This window comes from Bactrocera tryoni, chromosome 4 (assembly GCF_016617805.1).
Source record: "Bactrocera tryoni isolate S06 chromosome 4, CSIRO_BtryS06_freeze2, whole genome shotgun sequence".
Lineage (NCBI taxonomy): Eukaryota > Metazoa > Arthropoda > Insecta > Diptera > Tephritidae > Bactrocera > Bactrocera tryoni.
The window spans coordinates 68767384-68784995 of record NC_052502.1 but is presented as its reverse complement, the minus strand read 5'-3'; the positions used below and the strand labels follow the sequence as shown (position 1 = coordinate 68784995).

Here is a 17612-nt window from a genome sequence, read left to right as displayed (position 1 = left end):
GCAGCCGCAACCTATATTATATATATATGTATGTAGATGGCTGACTATGACGTCATAGTCACTTTCATTTCCCCTCGTTTTTGTTGAAAGGAATTTACGTTCTCTCGCTCTCAGCAATTTACACACGAATGCTACTTTTGCTACAAATCGAGTTCAGGCAAAACCACTTCGTACGATATTCAGATATCAGAGAAAAATGGCTGTTGGTACATAATTGTTGGAAGATTGTCTACGAAAGAATTTGCTGCAATTTTGTATGGAGACATTGTAAAGAAGAAATTTGTTTAAATCAATAATTGTGAATGTTCCTTGGGTAATATATAAAGAATTTTAGTTGATAAATAATTGCCTAATTCCTAGGTTTATGTAATTTGTAAAATGTGTTCCGAGTCATTTTTATTACGTTTAGCAGTTGCTTTGTCGCCTCCATTGTGGGTCCTCCCTTGTGCTTCGTTTCAAAATGAAGCGTAGCCATGAGAACTGCACCAGTGGATCAGATGTCATGTGATATTTTTCCATAGCAATATTTTTCGTGGAGCCTATATTGCTTAAAATAATTAAATTTAGCGTAAAAGCACGTACATAGCTATTTCGGCAAAAAGACACTTGACAAAATATATGTACGCATACGTATGTATATTTAATATATGTACGTGTGTATGTACATATGTATATACGTGGTGCAAACAAATATGTGTACATACATATTTTCAATTTCGTATGTGTATGTATGTTTTCACCTTGGTACGCTTTCGTTTTAAATACTAAAAATGGCGATTATTCAGTGTTGCAAACGCATTTTATTAAGCGGGTAAAAATTAAATCAAATGACAGCTGTCGAAGTTCCTGTTTGTGGAGATTTGTGGGATTTACGAAATATGATGCTTGATGAGATTATATACAATTTCAGGCCTTCGAACTATTTTTTGTTTATTAAAAGTGAACGTTTAATGTTTTTTTTAACAATTTTGCATAAAAATCACCTGGTAAGCGTCATAAATATAAAACCAAGTTATTATTTTTTTTTTTTTACTAATTGTTGCATCTAACATGTCTTTTATAATATGTTAATGCGAATTAATTTATTTTTAAGTACAGAAAAGAAAAAAATCGTAAATTCGCGGGATGTCAATTAAGTTATATATAACGTCCCGTATATAAAAATTAGGCTCGGAATTGGTTTGCAATTTAAAATATTTGAAAACTAATTTATGCAAAGTGATTCAAATGGCCACACATATTTGTAAGCTAAAAATAGGTTTTTTATTTATTTAAATTAAATTTTTTTATTATAAATAAAAAATTTACTTTCATATAATAGCACTGTAAGTTTGAACAATGTCATAAAATATTTTACATATATTTTTTTGATATCAAATTAATTTTATTATATATTGATTAAATTTTTAATTATTTTGCCACCGTTAAACTAAGTAAATAGTAATTGTAATTGTAGTTTACCTATGTATGTAAAATTCTGTTTAAATATTTTTAAAATAATATTAAATTGATATATTTTTTAATTTTAATAATATATTTTGCAAGGCTTTTATTTCATTTTCATTTTTTTTTAATTATTAGTTTTTACTTCTATATTAATTATTTTATGATTTTTTAAATGTGTTTTTGTTCATATATTTTTTTATATAGTTTTTTTTTTGTTCTTTTTTGTTTTAATGTCTTTAATAACTGTTTGTTATTAGTGTAAAAAGTAATGTCAAATTTTTTATTTTGTTTTTTATTAATTAGTTGAGAATTTATTATTTTTTTGTTGTGATTTCTATTAATTTTTTTACCAAATTTAAATATTAATTTTCAAATCTGAGAAATATTAATATAAAAGCAGCTGAAATCCTTTGAGTAGTGTAGTCGCGCCATAATGTATATGTATACAGCCGACGTCAGGATGACACTGTAGTAACGTAGAAACAAATTTTATTTTATATATTTTCATATAATCTAGTAAGTTTTGTAAAATTTGCACATACCTAATAATATACACTAATATGCTATTACACAAAGCTAATATATAAAATTTTTAGATATTCATATCCATATGCATGTAAAACGGCACAAATTTTGCCCGTTTTGTGCGAGTGAAACGCAACATTCTCAGTTGTGTATTCGTCAGAGCTGAACTGAGCTATTGAATAGTGATTTCTCGTTTCATTCAAGTTGAAATTGTTGAATTGTTCATTACAGATACTTTATGTCAAAGTTTAAGCGGAACACATATAAAATAATAAAATGTCTTATCTAAGTAATATATAAGGCACTACTATCTACCTACAAATACTACTACCTAATTATATAATTAAAATATAAACAACGTACTGGAAAAACGCAAAGTCTAAACAAGAAGTAATATAAAATGTATGATTAATTTTGCAAAGTATATAAAAATTAGCTCCTCCTACTCGCAGGAGTATAGACTATATATAAATATATATATATATATATTTGTATGTATGCATGTATGTATGAATATATGTATACCTTATCTGAAGGCTGCGAACGAAGAGGCAGAAAGAGCGCGCGTAAGGGGGAAATATGAGAGTAGCGTTTAGCTCTCACGTAATGACGTAAAATGCCAACTCTCAAGTTTTATCTCCCTCCATTTGAGTATTAGTGTTTCTTGACTCGGTTTGTTACCCTACGAAATGCGTATTATCATTAAAAAATTACGACGGTATGTATGCATGTACACCAGGAAATAACAATTTCACAATATTCGCGAATACCAGACTCTTAAACACATGCGTTTACATACATACATATGTATGTATAACGTATAAGAATGTGTTGAGTTTGAGTTTTTTTCCATACGTGTACCAAATCGTCTACTCAAAGAGAACAAAGTATAAATGGCTTATTTAATTAGTATATACGCTATTTATTTTCTTTCATCTGAATGCCAATATATTGTTGGCAAGTTGTGCGAAAAATTAAACATTAAATATGTACATAATAATATCAGTGTTCCAAAATTACATTTATTACCAAAATCGAGCGATAATTTATGAATCATCTCATACATTTTGAGAACTTTCTATTTTTTTAGAGTGCATCATACCTATTAACATACATACATACAGACATATGTAGTATAATTGATCAAACAAAGAGTAAAGCAACGGCAAAGCTGGAACTAATTTATTTTACATATTTACATGTACAGTATGCACAAAACATGCCAACAATAACAGAACTAATGCGGTGGCGAGAGGAAAATGTTTTGCCTACCCTCTCGCTTGCTCAATTCAGCAAGAGAGCGCAAGGTTATCCACTTGTATATGTGTTTTCGACGCTCTCTTGTGATACATATATCAGTATGTGTGCATATACATACATATGTACGTGATATGCTTTTGTATGCAAGCAGTATCTTAACTGGCAATTAATTTATTTTTCTTAACTTGGTCACATATTTCAAATTATATTGTGTCGTTCGCATGAAAAGTTATATGTTTGCATATTTGTAGCTTGTTATTTTTGATTAATTTCATTTTTTTAAGCTACAGTGAAAACTTGTTAATGGGAACCTATGTACATAAATTATAATTTGATATGGATGCTAATTTTTTTACCATTTAATTAAAGCTGTCCAGAGTTTTAATTTACATGTAAATATAAAAATATCTTAAATTCATAATTAATATAATAAAATATCTACTTACATACATACATATATACCTACATACATACATACGTATAAATATAGACAGTTTACAAGAAAAAATTAATTAAGAGCGTGCTTTATCTCTGACACAATAATTATTTTATCCAAACAACGCGGCTTAAACAATGCATTTTGACGAAATTAAACGCCAAATAATAATAAACAAGTAAAAACAATTGTTTATAAAAGCTAATAACTCCGTACAACCAGGTGCTGCGTTTATTAATTACCACAACTGTATATTTCCCCTTCGTATTGTTGTTATATTAGCTCTCCATAGCCTTTTGTTGTTGTATTATATTGTAAACAGTTGATTTGTTCGAGTTGGGAGCGTCGCAAGATAATTAAGTAGAGAAAAACATGAGAGCGCAGTAGAGAGCAATTAACATATAGTATACATATACATACATACATATGTACACACATGCATCCATACATCTTTGACTAGACTAGTGAGTGGCACAGATGATATAATTAAAGCACAACTGTCAAAAAATCGATTATAACTGTAAATTATTGACAAGCTTACAATTGTTTGAAATAATCCACCAAATAATCAAAACCAATTTAATGGTTAATCCAATATTTGTAAATATTTATTAATTTTTCTAATTTAATTTTTTATAACATCATTTGCATTTTTTCTAGAATCCAAGTGTGTTTTTTCTTAATTATTTTTGGTTATGTTTCATCTACGCAGTTATTTTTAATTTTTAAGGCGTTAAAAAATATGAGTTCGGCGATTAATCGATAAAATTATCGTTACTTCGAAAGCTTAAATGGAATTAATTTTTCAAAATTTTGATATTATTAGAAATTAACTTTTGTTTTATGTTGGATGAAATTCTTTCAATTAAAATTTGTATACTTTTTCTTGCTATTATCATTACTAATTTAATATAAATTTTTTCCTTTTTTTAATTACATTTTTTTTTATTTTTTTTATTTTTTATTTTTTTGATATTTTTTATTTTTTTTTTATTTTTTTTTTTTTTTATTTTTATTTTTTTATTTTTTATATTTTTATATTTTTTTATTTTTTATATTTTTATTATTTTTATATTTTTTTTTTTTTTTTTTTTTTTATTTTTTTATTTTTATATTTTTTTATATTAATTTTTTTTATTTATGTTTTTTATATATAGGTATTATTTTCTTTTGTTTACTTTTACTTTGTCTTTTACTTTTGCCAGCGCAGTTATCAATTTGAAAGCTCAAGTACCTTGCAAAGCCGTTAACACTGGCTTCAAAGTACTCGAAATAATAGAAAAAACAATTTGTTGTTCAATACAAACTACTACACACAGCTACATTAATTAAATTTTGCTGTTCCAAAGCACATATTCACCTATTTAACCTTAAGTTACCAAGGCAGTAAACATAACCTAAAAATAACGTTATTTATTTGTTTACACGTAGAAATAATAGCTAACTGTAGATTTTTTTGACTCGCGAGATTTAATTAACACATACAAGCATAAGTTTTTATAGACAGATGTGCAAGTGAAGGCTTTGAAAAAATAGTTCATGGCAAATTGATTTATTATAAACAAGTTTCTGCCGCAAACGCTCAATACTAACGTTCAATCCCTTGCTTTTGGGTAAATATGTATACATGTGTGTCTATATACACATATACATATGTACGTATGTATGTATTGAATTGTATATATGTACTACCTGCATACTACTCGTCTATTTCCCTTGCCATTTGTCTACCTGGCGCACCTATGATTGATTGTTTTTGCATTGTTTGAAAAATCTCTATAATGCATCAATAATGCCAGTCTAAACCTAAGCCACAGTGCCAGTTTTATGTTTCAGCTCACGATATGTGTGCGCTAGTGACGAACGAAAAGTGTTAGAGACTAGATGTATTTAAATATTAATGAATATTGTAGGTAATTGTAATATAACACAACCTCTGTTTACATATACATATGTATGTACATATGTATATTTACTTTTGTTTGTGTAAATTATATTTTTTGCAGCTTATTTGATTTGACTTGAATTATTAATGCAAAACAGAATTATATTTGCTAACCTGAACGAAACATCCGTGTTATACTAAAAATATGATTTTTGTGCAGCTATATGTATGTATGTATGTATGTCATGTGTATGAACTTCCACATAGTCAAATATTTGATAGTTGCATTCATAAAAATTGTTTGTGTACCGCATGCACATACATATACATATACATACATATGTTTTTGTTATTGCAGCAATGACATGAAGTTACTGGAGAGCAGTAAAATATTTACATATATATTTACAAAGCTGCTGAATTGATAATCCTGTGCTGAATGCACATGTCGCGTCGCTCTATTAAAATAGATGTAACAAAACAGCTGCAGCCATAAACATCGATGCATTATTGCACTTCAGTTGTTATTTTTATATTAAAAAAACAGCTGCAGTCTCGAATTTTGTTCCATTGTAGCAATTCGCGCGTTAAACCAGCGTAATCAGCGTTAATGCAGGCGTTTGATCGATTTTTACCTATTTCTTTGTGGTGACATGGTTTGCGTCTTTGCTTAGCAAATGATGTTTATATATGGCATTTCCTTTTCCCTTACATTCGCGCGAATTTTAACACAACAGCTGTTATTTGCAACAAATGTGAAATTATTTATTTTTCATAGTAAAGGGCAAGTTGTTTAATTTTTATGTAAAATACCGTTTTGTGCTTACAACACTTTATAAAAACTGTTAACTTGCACATGCATACACATGTTTAGACTTGTACATTTAAAAGTCAATGAGTTGAACTTGTATTTTTTTTTTTAATATACTGACAGTTAAGAAACCAGTTTATACATATATGTACGTATTTTCAAATAGTACTTAATAACTTAAAATTTTCACAATTTTAACAAATTCGTAGTGAATCATTAACTTCTCTGCGGTGTATAAACATAACTACAGTAAAAATGTACATGTTTTCGGTTGAGTGTTTTCGCTTGGTAACTGAAGACAAAGGGTGATTAATAGAAACAATATTAGTAATGCTGAAAGTTGTGTGTTGCATTAATATGCATTGTCATTTCTTTATGGTATTTCTTATATTCTTAAAAAATAGGGTTAGAAAAACAAGTTTTGTAGAAACATAGCGCATTTGAAAATTTTGGAAAATAAACTATTACTAATTCATATACATACATATATGTACATACATATGTACATATGCATTCATAAATCACTTAAAATCGTCAAATTTGAAAGATCGCCTTTAAAAAACCGCAGTTACAGAAATTACACATTTCCCTAGAAGAAAAGTGTTATGCAGTTTATCAGCAATATAATGAAATGCATTGTGTATTCTAATTTTTTTTCATATGAAATAACCGGATTACTAAGAAATGCAAATGAACATGTGTAATGGTTTAAAAATGTCATTAATGATTAGAGACCTTGTGCATGTTTGTGAAATTTAAGCGGCTTCAGCTTGAAATGGGTTATTCAAATTTGGCCAAAACTATCACACTAACCAAAGAATTATTTTAACCAAAGTTTTAAAAATTAAAACCCTCAGAAAATTATTTTAACTAAAAGTGTTCAAATATAAAACTTTGAGAAACTTTCAAAAGTATCAATGTTCTCATCAAGAATTTCCGGAGCGAATGTTTGAAGCACTTTACTGGCATTGCTAGATAAAAGCGTTGAGCGGTGTGTTAATGCCGACACGGCATCCCTAAATAAAGCGGCAACTTTACGTCAAATTCTTACTTAAATTCTAAACTTAGTACCAAAGAAATAACAACGTACGTTAATAAATTTTGAAGAAAAATTTCATAAATTACTTCTTAACGCGCTGTAGAAATCGAATTTTTAAAACATCAGCCTTGCCGCCGCGTTTATTGCGGTACAAAAATTGAGAGCTAAATTAAGAAGCGTGAGCGGGAGAGTAGTGTTAACGAGAAATGTACGTGTTTTACAACACCGTCTTTGAAGAGATATAAATATTCGTTTTTTCTTTAAGAAATATCAGTCAGAAACAGCATGTGAGAATGTACATAAGTATGTATGTTACTAAATAGCTACTAAAATTAATTTAAACAAAAGTGAAAAGTAGGTATAGAACAGTAATGAGCTCTACCCATTTAGATATACATATGTATGTACGTACATAAAGAACCGAACCACCTAGTATTAATAATCTCGGTTTCACACATTGTCACATTTTCGAAATTTTACGAATTTCGTTTCATATTATTTCTCCAATTCATTTGATGTGAATGCTTCAATTTTAAATTTCTGAAAACTTGCTATTCTGCAGTTATATTAATTTTAATTGCCACAACAGTTTCATTTATAACAAAAGATAGTGAAATTTTGCACATTTCATTTGTGGTTTTGACATTTCATTTGCATTCGTAATTGCTCCATTATGAAATTACACCCTGAAAGTACTTGGGCAATTAATTACAAAGCACGTATTTGTTTCATTTCAATTGTTGTTTATCAATTGCACTTATTTGTGTGATTTCTTAGCAAGAGTTGTTTATTCTAAGAGAGCATGTAGCAACCTAGAGATTGTGAAAATCTATTTACCTATCCATCTATCTACACTTACATACAGTGTTACTGTTTCGAGAAATCATTGCTGTATTTAGGGGTTTCACGTAAAATATGAATATTTTAATACATATTTTTAAACAAAATGCTGGAAATATATAAGCTACGGTTATTTTTTTTTTTTACAAATTTTAACAAAATCTATCAAAAAGAACTTCGCAGCTGTCAAATAAGCAATTTTTTTTCGTTTGGTACTTTTTTCCCCTATCCACAACTACTTTGCTACTCCTCATGGAAAAACAATGCTGAAAATATTTTTCCATTGAATAAATGTCATATCCATTTTCAATTTAATTTCCTAAATATTTTCATAACACATATTGTACTATTGAAACAGAAGTGAAGCGCTACAATGAACCCATTTTCTTTTATAATTTTGCAGACTTCTTTTACATAAGTTATCTAAACTTCTAAATTAAATAAGGAAAACTTTGAATTAACCGTTAGGTGTACAGCTAATACACGTTATAACGAGTAACCACAAACAAAAGAGCGCATATAAAATTTAAAAGAGAGAAGACTTGTTCATAACACATGCAACTCATGTCAAAATGTCCGAAGAAAGCAATACAGTGAGTTGTGATGCCGCCATCACTACCACCAACACCGCCACCACGAATGAGCCAACAACAGTGTCGGCCACGAAAGTCCAAACAGAGCCAGCCGCTGCTAATATGGCTGAGCCTGTTGATATTGAAGATTTAGAAGATGGTGAAATTGATGATGACGAGGATGATAATGATGTTATTATTACAAATGCAACAACGAGTAATGCAAATAATGCGAGTGCCAGCGCAGGAACGTCTGCTAACGATATTAGTGGTGGCACAACACACAAACCACACCTTAGCGCCGATGCGGTGGCGAAAATACCGATAATTGACTTATCACATGAGCACACGCCATCGCCCACATCTGTAGCGGGTGGCGGCAACAACAATAAGGATGCGTCCTCCAAGTCGCGCAGAAACAAAAAGGGTCTGCCGCCAACAGGTTGGCGTCAAAACGCAACTTTTTATATGCATTTTTATTAATTTTTGGTTTGCTTTAGATGATTACATGGAGGAGGTGGAGAAATCGCTGTCAAATATTTTAAATAAAGCGGGGGTTAAGCCGCAAATACCAAAATGTTTGGAGTCACGTCAACAGGAGACGAAAGACAATGAAGCGTCTGCGCCCGGTCACGGACAGAGTAGAAGTAGTAGGCGCAGAAAGCGTAAAAAGCAGCGCGATGAGAGAGAAAAAGAAAAAGAACGCAAGGATAAGGTAATTGAAATTAATATACTTCAATATTAATGTGACAGCTTTTAAAATTTACTTTTTTGCAAGTAGAGTCTTAATAAATGTAATTTTTAAGGTACTTATAGTAAAAAAATATTTATTCTATAATTTTTTTTAATTTACAGACTTAACAGTAGAAAAATTAAATTAAATTTGTATTTAAATTATATTTACAAATTAAAAAAAAATTGTTTTTAATTAACCTAAATTAATGTAATGTACATTTATATTTTTTTTTATAAATACATGCATTTAATTAAACTTTTTTTATATGTAATGGGATTTCACTCATTATTTTAATTTTTTTCATAAAGATTATTACTGTGTATTGTTTATTTTTTTTTTATTTTTTCTCATATATTTTTGTTTACATATTATATAATTTACTATTTATTATACTATTATAATATTTGAAATTATTTAGTTTATATTAATTTTTTTGTTTAATTTTATTTATTTTTAAATTAAATATTTTTTTTTTTAGTTTTGATTTAGCTTAGTTTTATTTAGGGGTTTTTTAATTAAGGTTGGTAATGTTTTATTTAGTTTATTTCATCATTAATTAAAAAATATTTAATTTTTTTGTTCGATAATTTTTATTATAAAAATAATATAATTAAATTAAATAGATTTATTTATTAATTTTATTTAAATAATATTATATACATATTATAACATTAACGTTCGTTATGCTTTTTTCCAGGATAAATCCCGTTACATGTCACCGGAGCCTTTTAATGGCGCTGCACCAGCCGACGATGATGAGGACGACTTTGAAATGTTGAATGTGGTCGGTGGTAGTCCTTCCAGCACGCCAACGCCCAAATATGCACCGCCCAGTTATCCAGTTTACGACTCGGCTGATGATTCGTACACATCATACGACAGCGGTGACTCGCTGGATGGCGGTGGCGAAAGAGGTGGTGGCGGAGATAACAAGCGCCGGCGTAGACGCAATAAAAAGGACCGCAAACGTGGACGTGATCGTCGCGCCCGCAGTCGTGACGATAGCGGACGTGGCGGAGCGCCAGAAAAGCGCTCACGGCGCGACTCAAACGTATGTATTTTTATTTTTAATTATTGCGTACTAACTTACATTTAATAATCGCTTTTTTGCAGGATGATAAACATCGCCAGGAGCCACGCAAAATGGAGCTATGTAAATTCTATCTGATGGAGTGTTGTGCCAAAAAAGACAAATGTTCCTACATGCATTCGGATTTTCCATGCAAATACTATTACCTCGGCATGGAGTGTCCCAATCGAGAAACGTGTAAATTTATGCACGAAGCGCCGTTATCTGAACAACTGCGCAATATACTGCTGAAGCATTTAGAAACCGCGCCAAAAGAAATACTCGGCAATTTTAAAAGAATGTCACGTGAAAATGCTATCGCTTTGATTACTAAACGGAACGAAGAATTATGTAAGGAATATAAAGTCGAGAATACTTGGTCTTCAATAGTCAATATATCGACGGGTAATAATCGACGCGGCAATCAAGGTGGCGCTAGTAATTCAACAAATGATCATCACCAGCATCAAAGCCAACCACAGCAGCAACAACAGCCACACAGTAATATACCCTCACTTTTCGATATTGTTGTCAAGCCACCAGTGTCGCTTTTGAGTGTCGACAAGCATCGTAAATCACGTTGGGCAGATTCGCCCACACGCGAGCCAACACCGCCAGCGCCAGAGAATAACACAAGCGCACAACTGCCAAGCTATTTGGATTTGAAAAATCTTGAAGGCATCATGAAAACGGAACACATACAAAAGCTTACGCAGTTGGGTATAACCAATTTGCAGGAGATCAATCAGTTTACATTCGGTCAACTGCAAAAGATCGGCATTGACTTTGTAGAGATCAGCGAAGTACAGAAGAAAGTGCAAAGCAAAATGGAAAATAAGGAAGGCAAAGATGATGAGAACAATGTGTAAGTAACAAAATGTATTAATTGCTGCGCATGCGCGACAATATATGCTAGTAGGAACATTTTTTATGGTTTTTGCGCTTTTTTTGTTGATTTTTTTAAGCCTGAAATTTCGATTTGTTACAGATATTTTTGTTTTTAATCTTGAAATTTCGTTTTGATACAGATATTTTTGTTTTTAAAATGCGCTTTCCTAGTATTATATACATTTTCGACACCTAACTAACGCCTTAGAGAGAGCATTTATGTGAGACTCAAATCATACACTATAACCTAAAAAAAATTAAATTATATAGCAATACTTATAAATTTTATATTTGTTTGAATTTTTAGATAACCTAAAAAATTCAAAACGCCGCAGTGTGTGCCTAAATTACTTGCAACAATCGAATTTTGCCTGAGTTTTGTATGTCAATGCTTTTATAAGCCAAATCTAAAAAAAAAAATTCAAAACATCTGCAAAAAATTTTAAAACACCAACATATACAAATGTATATGTGACTAATTGCTCAAATCCTTCTCACTTCAAAGCCAACTTTTGCGACATAACCTCAAAAAAATTCTAATTTTAATTTGTAACAAATTGTATAAAAATCTCTTGCTTCGGATTAATTTTGCCTACATTTATATGTATATCCAATCTAAGGAGCGCTTTACACATCCGTTAATAACCGTCATTTGTATATTCAACTTAACCCATTTTACTTGTAGATTTTTGTGTGTATTTGTATTGATTTCATTGTTTTTTTCTTTTGTTTTATTTCATTCAACGATTTTTTATTATGACGTGTACTACATAGTCCTACAACACGCGATGTTGATATGCGTTCTATTCCTAGTGCTACAACAACAACGAATATGGAAACATTACCCGCGATCTCGCCGTCAACACGCCTGAACCTTAATATGGATTTGGACTCGAATAGTAATAACAGCGGTGTTATGCGTTTCGAATATTCACAATATTTAAAGGATTCGAATTTAGCCTTCGATCGCAATGATGCATGTAAGTATAAAAGATAATAATTTAGATATTCTAATCACAGCATTCCAATAACGCGGCCGTTTGGAAGGCATAAAATATAATTTTAAACGAAATAGGACCAGACAGATTTTGAACCTAACCTCAATTATTGTAAATTTAATTAATAATTTATTTATTTTTTCTCTTTTAGTTGAGGATGAGCGTGATGAAGAGCAGCTAGTCATCGATGATGGCAACATGGAAAATGAAGAGAATGCGCGTGCGACAACAACAACTAGCGAAAGTGACGCAGTGCATGATGAGGTACGTTTCAAACTAACCAAGCTTTAGACTTGCTTTTATACTTGTATATGTGTACACAAACCGTTATTTATATTATTAATTTTACAATTGTAACTATATGATTTCCGTTTTCATTCATTGCAGCCACCGAAGACTAGCGATCTGGCGTTCCGACTGGGCATGCACTTGAATCCTTACAACCCCTTCCGAACGAACCCGCCCGATTACAAGAAGAGCGAAGATAAATCACTCTCCAATAGCACTAGTAGCCATATTGGTTACCAGCACCACAACGAACGGCGACGCCGCTCTCGTTCGCGGTCACGTTCTCCTTCGCGTTCACGTTCGCGCTCACGTTCACGCTCACAAACACCAACACGCACACAATCCACCACACCCGAAGCCTCCGATTCGGCTGACAATGATGATGGACCCAGCAGCAAAAGCAAACAACCAGTTTACGAGCGCAAAACAATGTACGACTTCAATGCCATACAAGCCGAAGAGGATGAGCGTAAGCTGTCGGAGCGCAGCATGAAAAACGACAAAGATATGCGCTATTTGGGTGGTAGCATATTACCGCTAGACGGTGTCATGAACTACACACCAGCCACCGAAATCGACGGCTCCATCTCATCCCACCTGCCGCGTACATATAAAGTGCATGAGTTCGCCATGCCACCAGCGAATTATGCGGATTTGCGACGCAGTTTGCGTGCCACCACGCATACGGCCGATCCGCGTGTACGTCGCATACTCGGCCTACCCGAAACACGCGCCACCACTGTGGCACTAAAGCGCTCCGGACGCAAACTTAGCAACACCATAGCCTCACCCGAAGCTGACGAGTCGCCCAAATACTACACGCCACCCAGCACACTCACCGCCAGCACGACGCCCAGTGAACGCCGCACCAAAGAGCGACGCACAAGTGTTGGCAAACCAACACCGGCGCCAACAACAACAACATCACGCACAGATCCACGTTTAGATCCCAGATGTGCGGCGGCCTCAGCGGCAACCGCCGCCGCTGCCAAAGCGAACGAAGCCGAAAAGTCGAGTGCTGGCAGCGCTGCGGGTGGCGCCGGCAATGCAGCTGGCGATGGCATAAATGCGGAAATAACGGGCTTGGGTAAGACAATGCGTGAAAAAATGCAAAGTTCCGATTGGTATCGCAAATTGAACTCGAACATGAAGATACAGTACAATCAAGAATTGGCGCGTCTAATCACTGAGCTGCGACGCTTCCACCAAGACACATCGCCAGATAAGAACTTCAATTTCATCAATTGCAATAAGAAAATCATCGACGATATACTAATACAGTTGGGCATTTTCATTGATGAAAATGGCGAGGTGAACAAAATCGAATCGGATAAGTCCGAAGAAGCGGACATGAACGCGAATGCCGAAGCGCGTGTCGACTTCATGCAACAATCGGATTTCCCGCATCCACAGTTGAATATGCCCAACGCTGGCTTTGGTTTCCCCAACGATTTTCGCTTCCCGCCGCCGCTACTTGGCGGTGGTCTGGTGGTGCCACGGCTGCCATTAACCGCAGCCGCTTCCGGCATAAGTGCACGCCTAGATGGTCCCAGCTTGCTCGGCATGCCGCCAATGTCATTCAATCCATTCGGCTCTAATGCGGGCAATTTCCAATCTGGCGGACCCGGACAAATGCCCTTTGGTTTCCTAAACTTCCAACAGCAGATGGGTGGCGGCGGCGGCGGAGGTGGTGGTCCCGGTAATTTCAATATGGGCGGTGGCCATAATCGACGCAACCCGCACAATCGTCGCAATTTCATTTAACAAGCGAGTGTGAGTAGTGACGATGAAGCAGCGGGGCAAATTTAAATGCAAACAACAACAATGCTTAATGCAAGACTTAAATAGTTATTAATTAAAGTTAGTTACTAGTGTAAATATATAACTAAATATGATTTAAATGTTAAGAGAGCAATTACTACGCATTAAGTGCATAAGTACATAGAAGTGTGCGTGGCGCATGCGCGAATTGTGTAAACCCACAACGTACAGTGAAGCGTGCAGCGCAAATGTGTTGGCATAATTTTAAATTATTACTATTAATTTTTTCCCCGTAAACACTTATTTTATTGCAACGAAACGTCAATGGATTTGTTAAAGTAAGAACTTTGAATAACGTCTTAAACTAGAAAATATTTAAATACATATAAAGAAAACTATAATATTTCCATAATTTTTACGACTTAATAAATAAATACATACGTATATACATCTGTACGTACATTAATACGTATTAAAAATACAAATTATGTGTGCATTTGTTTGTTTTGCTGAGAGCAGCTTTCCACAAACCAAAATTGAAAAGTGTGAGAAAAAGCAAGAAGGCTAGTGGAGGTTACTTGGATGTTATAAAACGTTCCAAAAACCCGAATTATTATTTTTATTTACTTACTTGTTTATTTTTTTTCAGTGTACAAAAAATATATAAATAAAATACAAAAAATAAATAAATAAAATAAAAATTTGATAAATGGAAAAAAATTAGTAAAGTAAAAACGTGATAAATAGTTCAAAAATAAATAAATAAAAAAGTAAAATAAAAAACTTATATACTCAAAAAACAAAAAAATATTAATAAAATAAAAAAAATAACGACAATAGAAAAATTAAAAAATGGATAAAGTAAAAATTTAATAAATAAATAAATAAAATCATAAATGAGTAAGAAAGTAAAAATTGATAAATAAATGAAAAATAAAAAGTAAAGGTAAAATAAAAAGAAAATACATATAAAAAAAATAGTATAACAAAAAAATTAAATGGAATAAAACCAAAAAGTAAATAACATCAATATATAAATAAAAAAATAAGAGTAGTTTACAGTAATTTTTGCAACTGTGATGTTAGAGGCTTATTCTTGTTAATTTTGGGTAGCTAAAACCGTAATTTTTTTGTGTTGTAGGCAAGGCGTATAGGGGTCAAACTACCAGTATTTACTGAAATGACAAAAAAATTAAAAAATGACTTCGATGACAACTTATCTAATCCATACTATTCTAACCGGTACAACAACAACAACAACTGATTGACAAAAATATTTCAGTTTGAGTACAAAAATAGTTAACATAAAAAAATAATAATAAATACAAGAAAAACAAATTTTTAATTTTTTTAGCAAGCCACGTTTGAGAAAAAAGAAAAAAACATATTTTAACTGATTTTTGAATTTAAATAAAAATAAATTAGTAAATTTGAAATGTCTACATACCAAGCACACTGAACGATGTGATTTTTTTATTTCCAGTTCAGTTTGAAAATAATTAACATTAAACACAATAAAAAATTAAAATGAGGTTTTCAAAAAATCAATAAATAAATATTAAACGCAACAAAAAAAAATTAAAAAAAGGTTTTCAAAAAAATCAATAAATATTAAACACAACAAAAAATTTAAGTAAGGTTTTCATAAAGTCAATAAATTAATATAAATAATAATTTAAACTATGAAATCATTTACAGTTTTACTTTTTTGTTTTTTATTTTGATTTAACTGTTTTCTGCATATATTTTTTTAAATACGTCATACAAATTTTAATAGTTATTTTTACTTTATTTTTTATTGTAAGCGAAAAAATTTAAAATTAAACTATACACACTTGTGTTCCAAAAAATAAAATTTTGTAAAATTTCTTATGTTCCAAAAATATTTTTTTTTTAAGAGTTAAAAAAAAGCACGAAAGTCAATTTAACTTTGTGCAAAAAAATAATACATACGTACATATATATATGTATGTATGTACTTATATATACATATATAACTTATATAGAAATACGACTCAAATACTCACTATAAAAGACTACAATGACACGTTAGTAAAATTATGATTTTTTAATATAAAAAAAATTAAAAAATAAAGTTTTGCTTTAAATGGAAAAAGAAAATATTTTTTTTAATATATAATATAAATTACTATAGTTAATTTTTTTAAACTAATATTTTTCCAATATAAAAAAAATTTAATATAAAAAAATTAAAAAAATATTACTTAAAATAGAAAAGGAAAAATAATTTTTAATAAAAATTACTATAGTTAATTTTTTTAAATGCTTATACATGAGTACTTATGTAATTTTTTTTGTAAAAATTAAACAATTGAAAAATTATGTTTTGAATTAATTGAAAATATTTAAATTTCCAATTTTTTCAATTATTAAATTTACAATTAAACTTAAATATTTAAATTTTTAATTTTTCACTTTAAATGGTTACATTTCTTTTTAATTTTTATTATTATTTAAATTTATTATTCGTATGTATATGTATGTATGTACATATGTACATATGTACATATGTTTTGAATTAATTGAAAATATTTAAATTTCCAATTTTTTCAATTATTAAATTTACAATTAAACTTAAATATTTAAATTTTTAATTTTTCACTTTAAATGGTTACATTTCTTTTTAATTTTTATTATATTTAAATTTATTATTTTTTTATTTAAACTTTATTTTTTTTTTAATATTTAAATTTATTATTATTTTTTTAAATTTTATAATATTTCAATTTGCATTTTTTTTATTTAAATTTTATTTTCTAATATTTAAGTTTATTATTATTTTGAATTAATTTAAATTTTTATTTTTATTTTATTATTATTTTATTATTTGACCACTGTATGAACACGATTTTAAAAGAAGCAATTCAAAAATACAATGTTTTGAATTATTTGAATTTCTCTTATTTATTTATTATTAAAAATTTAAATTTTAAATTTTCAATTACAACTAAACTATTTTTTTTTTCCTGAAATACATACATATTTACATTTCTTAATATTTTTTTTTAATATTTAATATTTTGTTTTTTTTATTATT

The 17612-nt window shown here is 30.4% G+C and overlaps 1 protein-coding gene across 6 annotated transcripts; it reads left to right on the top strand.

Moving 5' to 3' along the window:
• The first annotated feature begins 193 nt into the window (after positions 1 to 193).
• Positions 194 to 14879, top strand: LOC120774159 (protein suppressor of sable). Of its 6 annotated transcripts, none has more exons than XM_040103576.1 (8): positions 194 to 313; positions 8646 to 9256; positions 9315 to 9529; positions 10248 to 10601; positions 10664 to 11484; positions 12321 to 12487; positions 12657 to 12769; positions 12893 to 14879. In XM_040103576.1, exons 2-8 carry the CDS (start codon positions 8815 to 8817, stop codon positions 14555 to 14557), a joined length of 3777 nt encoding a protein of 1258 aa, XP_039959510.1. In that variant the 5' UTR covers positions 194 to 313; positions 8646 to 8814; the 3' UTR covers positions 14558 to 14879. The 6 variants fall into 6 exon arrangements, with proteins under 6 accessions (XP_039959510.1, XP_039959505.1, XP_039959508.1 ...); XM_040103571.1 differs by having other exon boundaries at positions 12282 to 12487; XM_040103574.1 differs by lacking the exon at positions 194 to 313 and adding an exon at positions 2272 to 2361 and having other exon boundaries at positions 12282 to 12487.
• The last annotated feature ends 2733 nt before the right edge of the window (positions 14880 to 17612 follow it).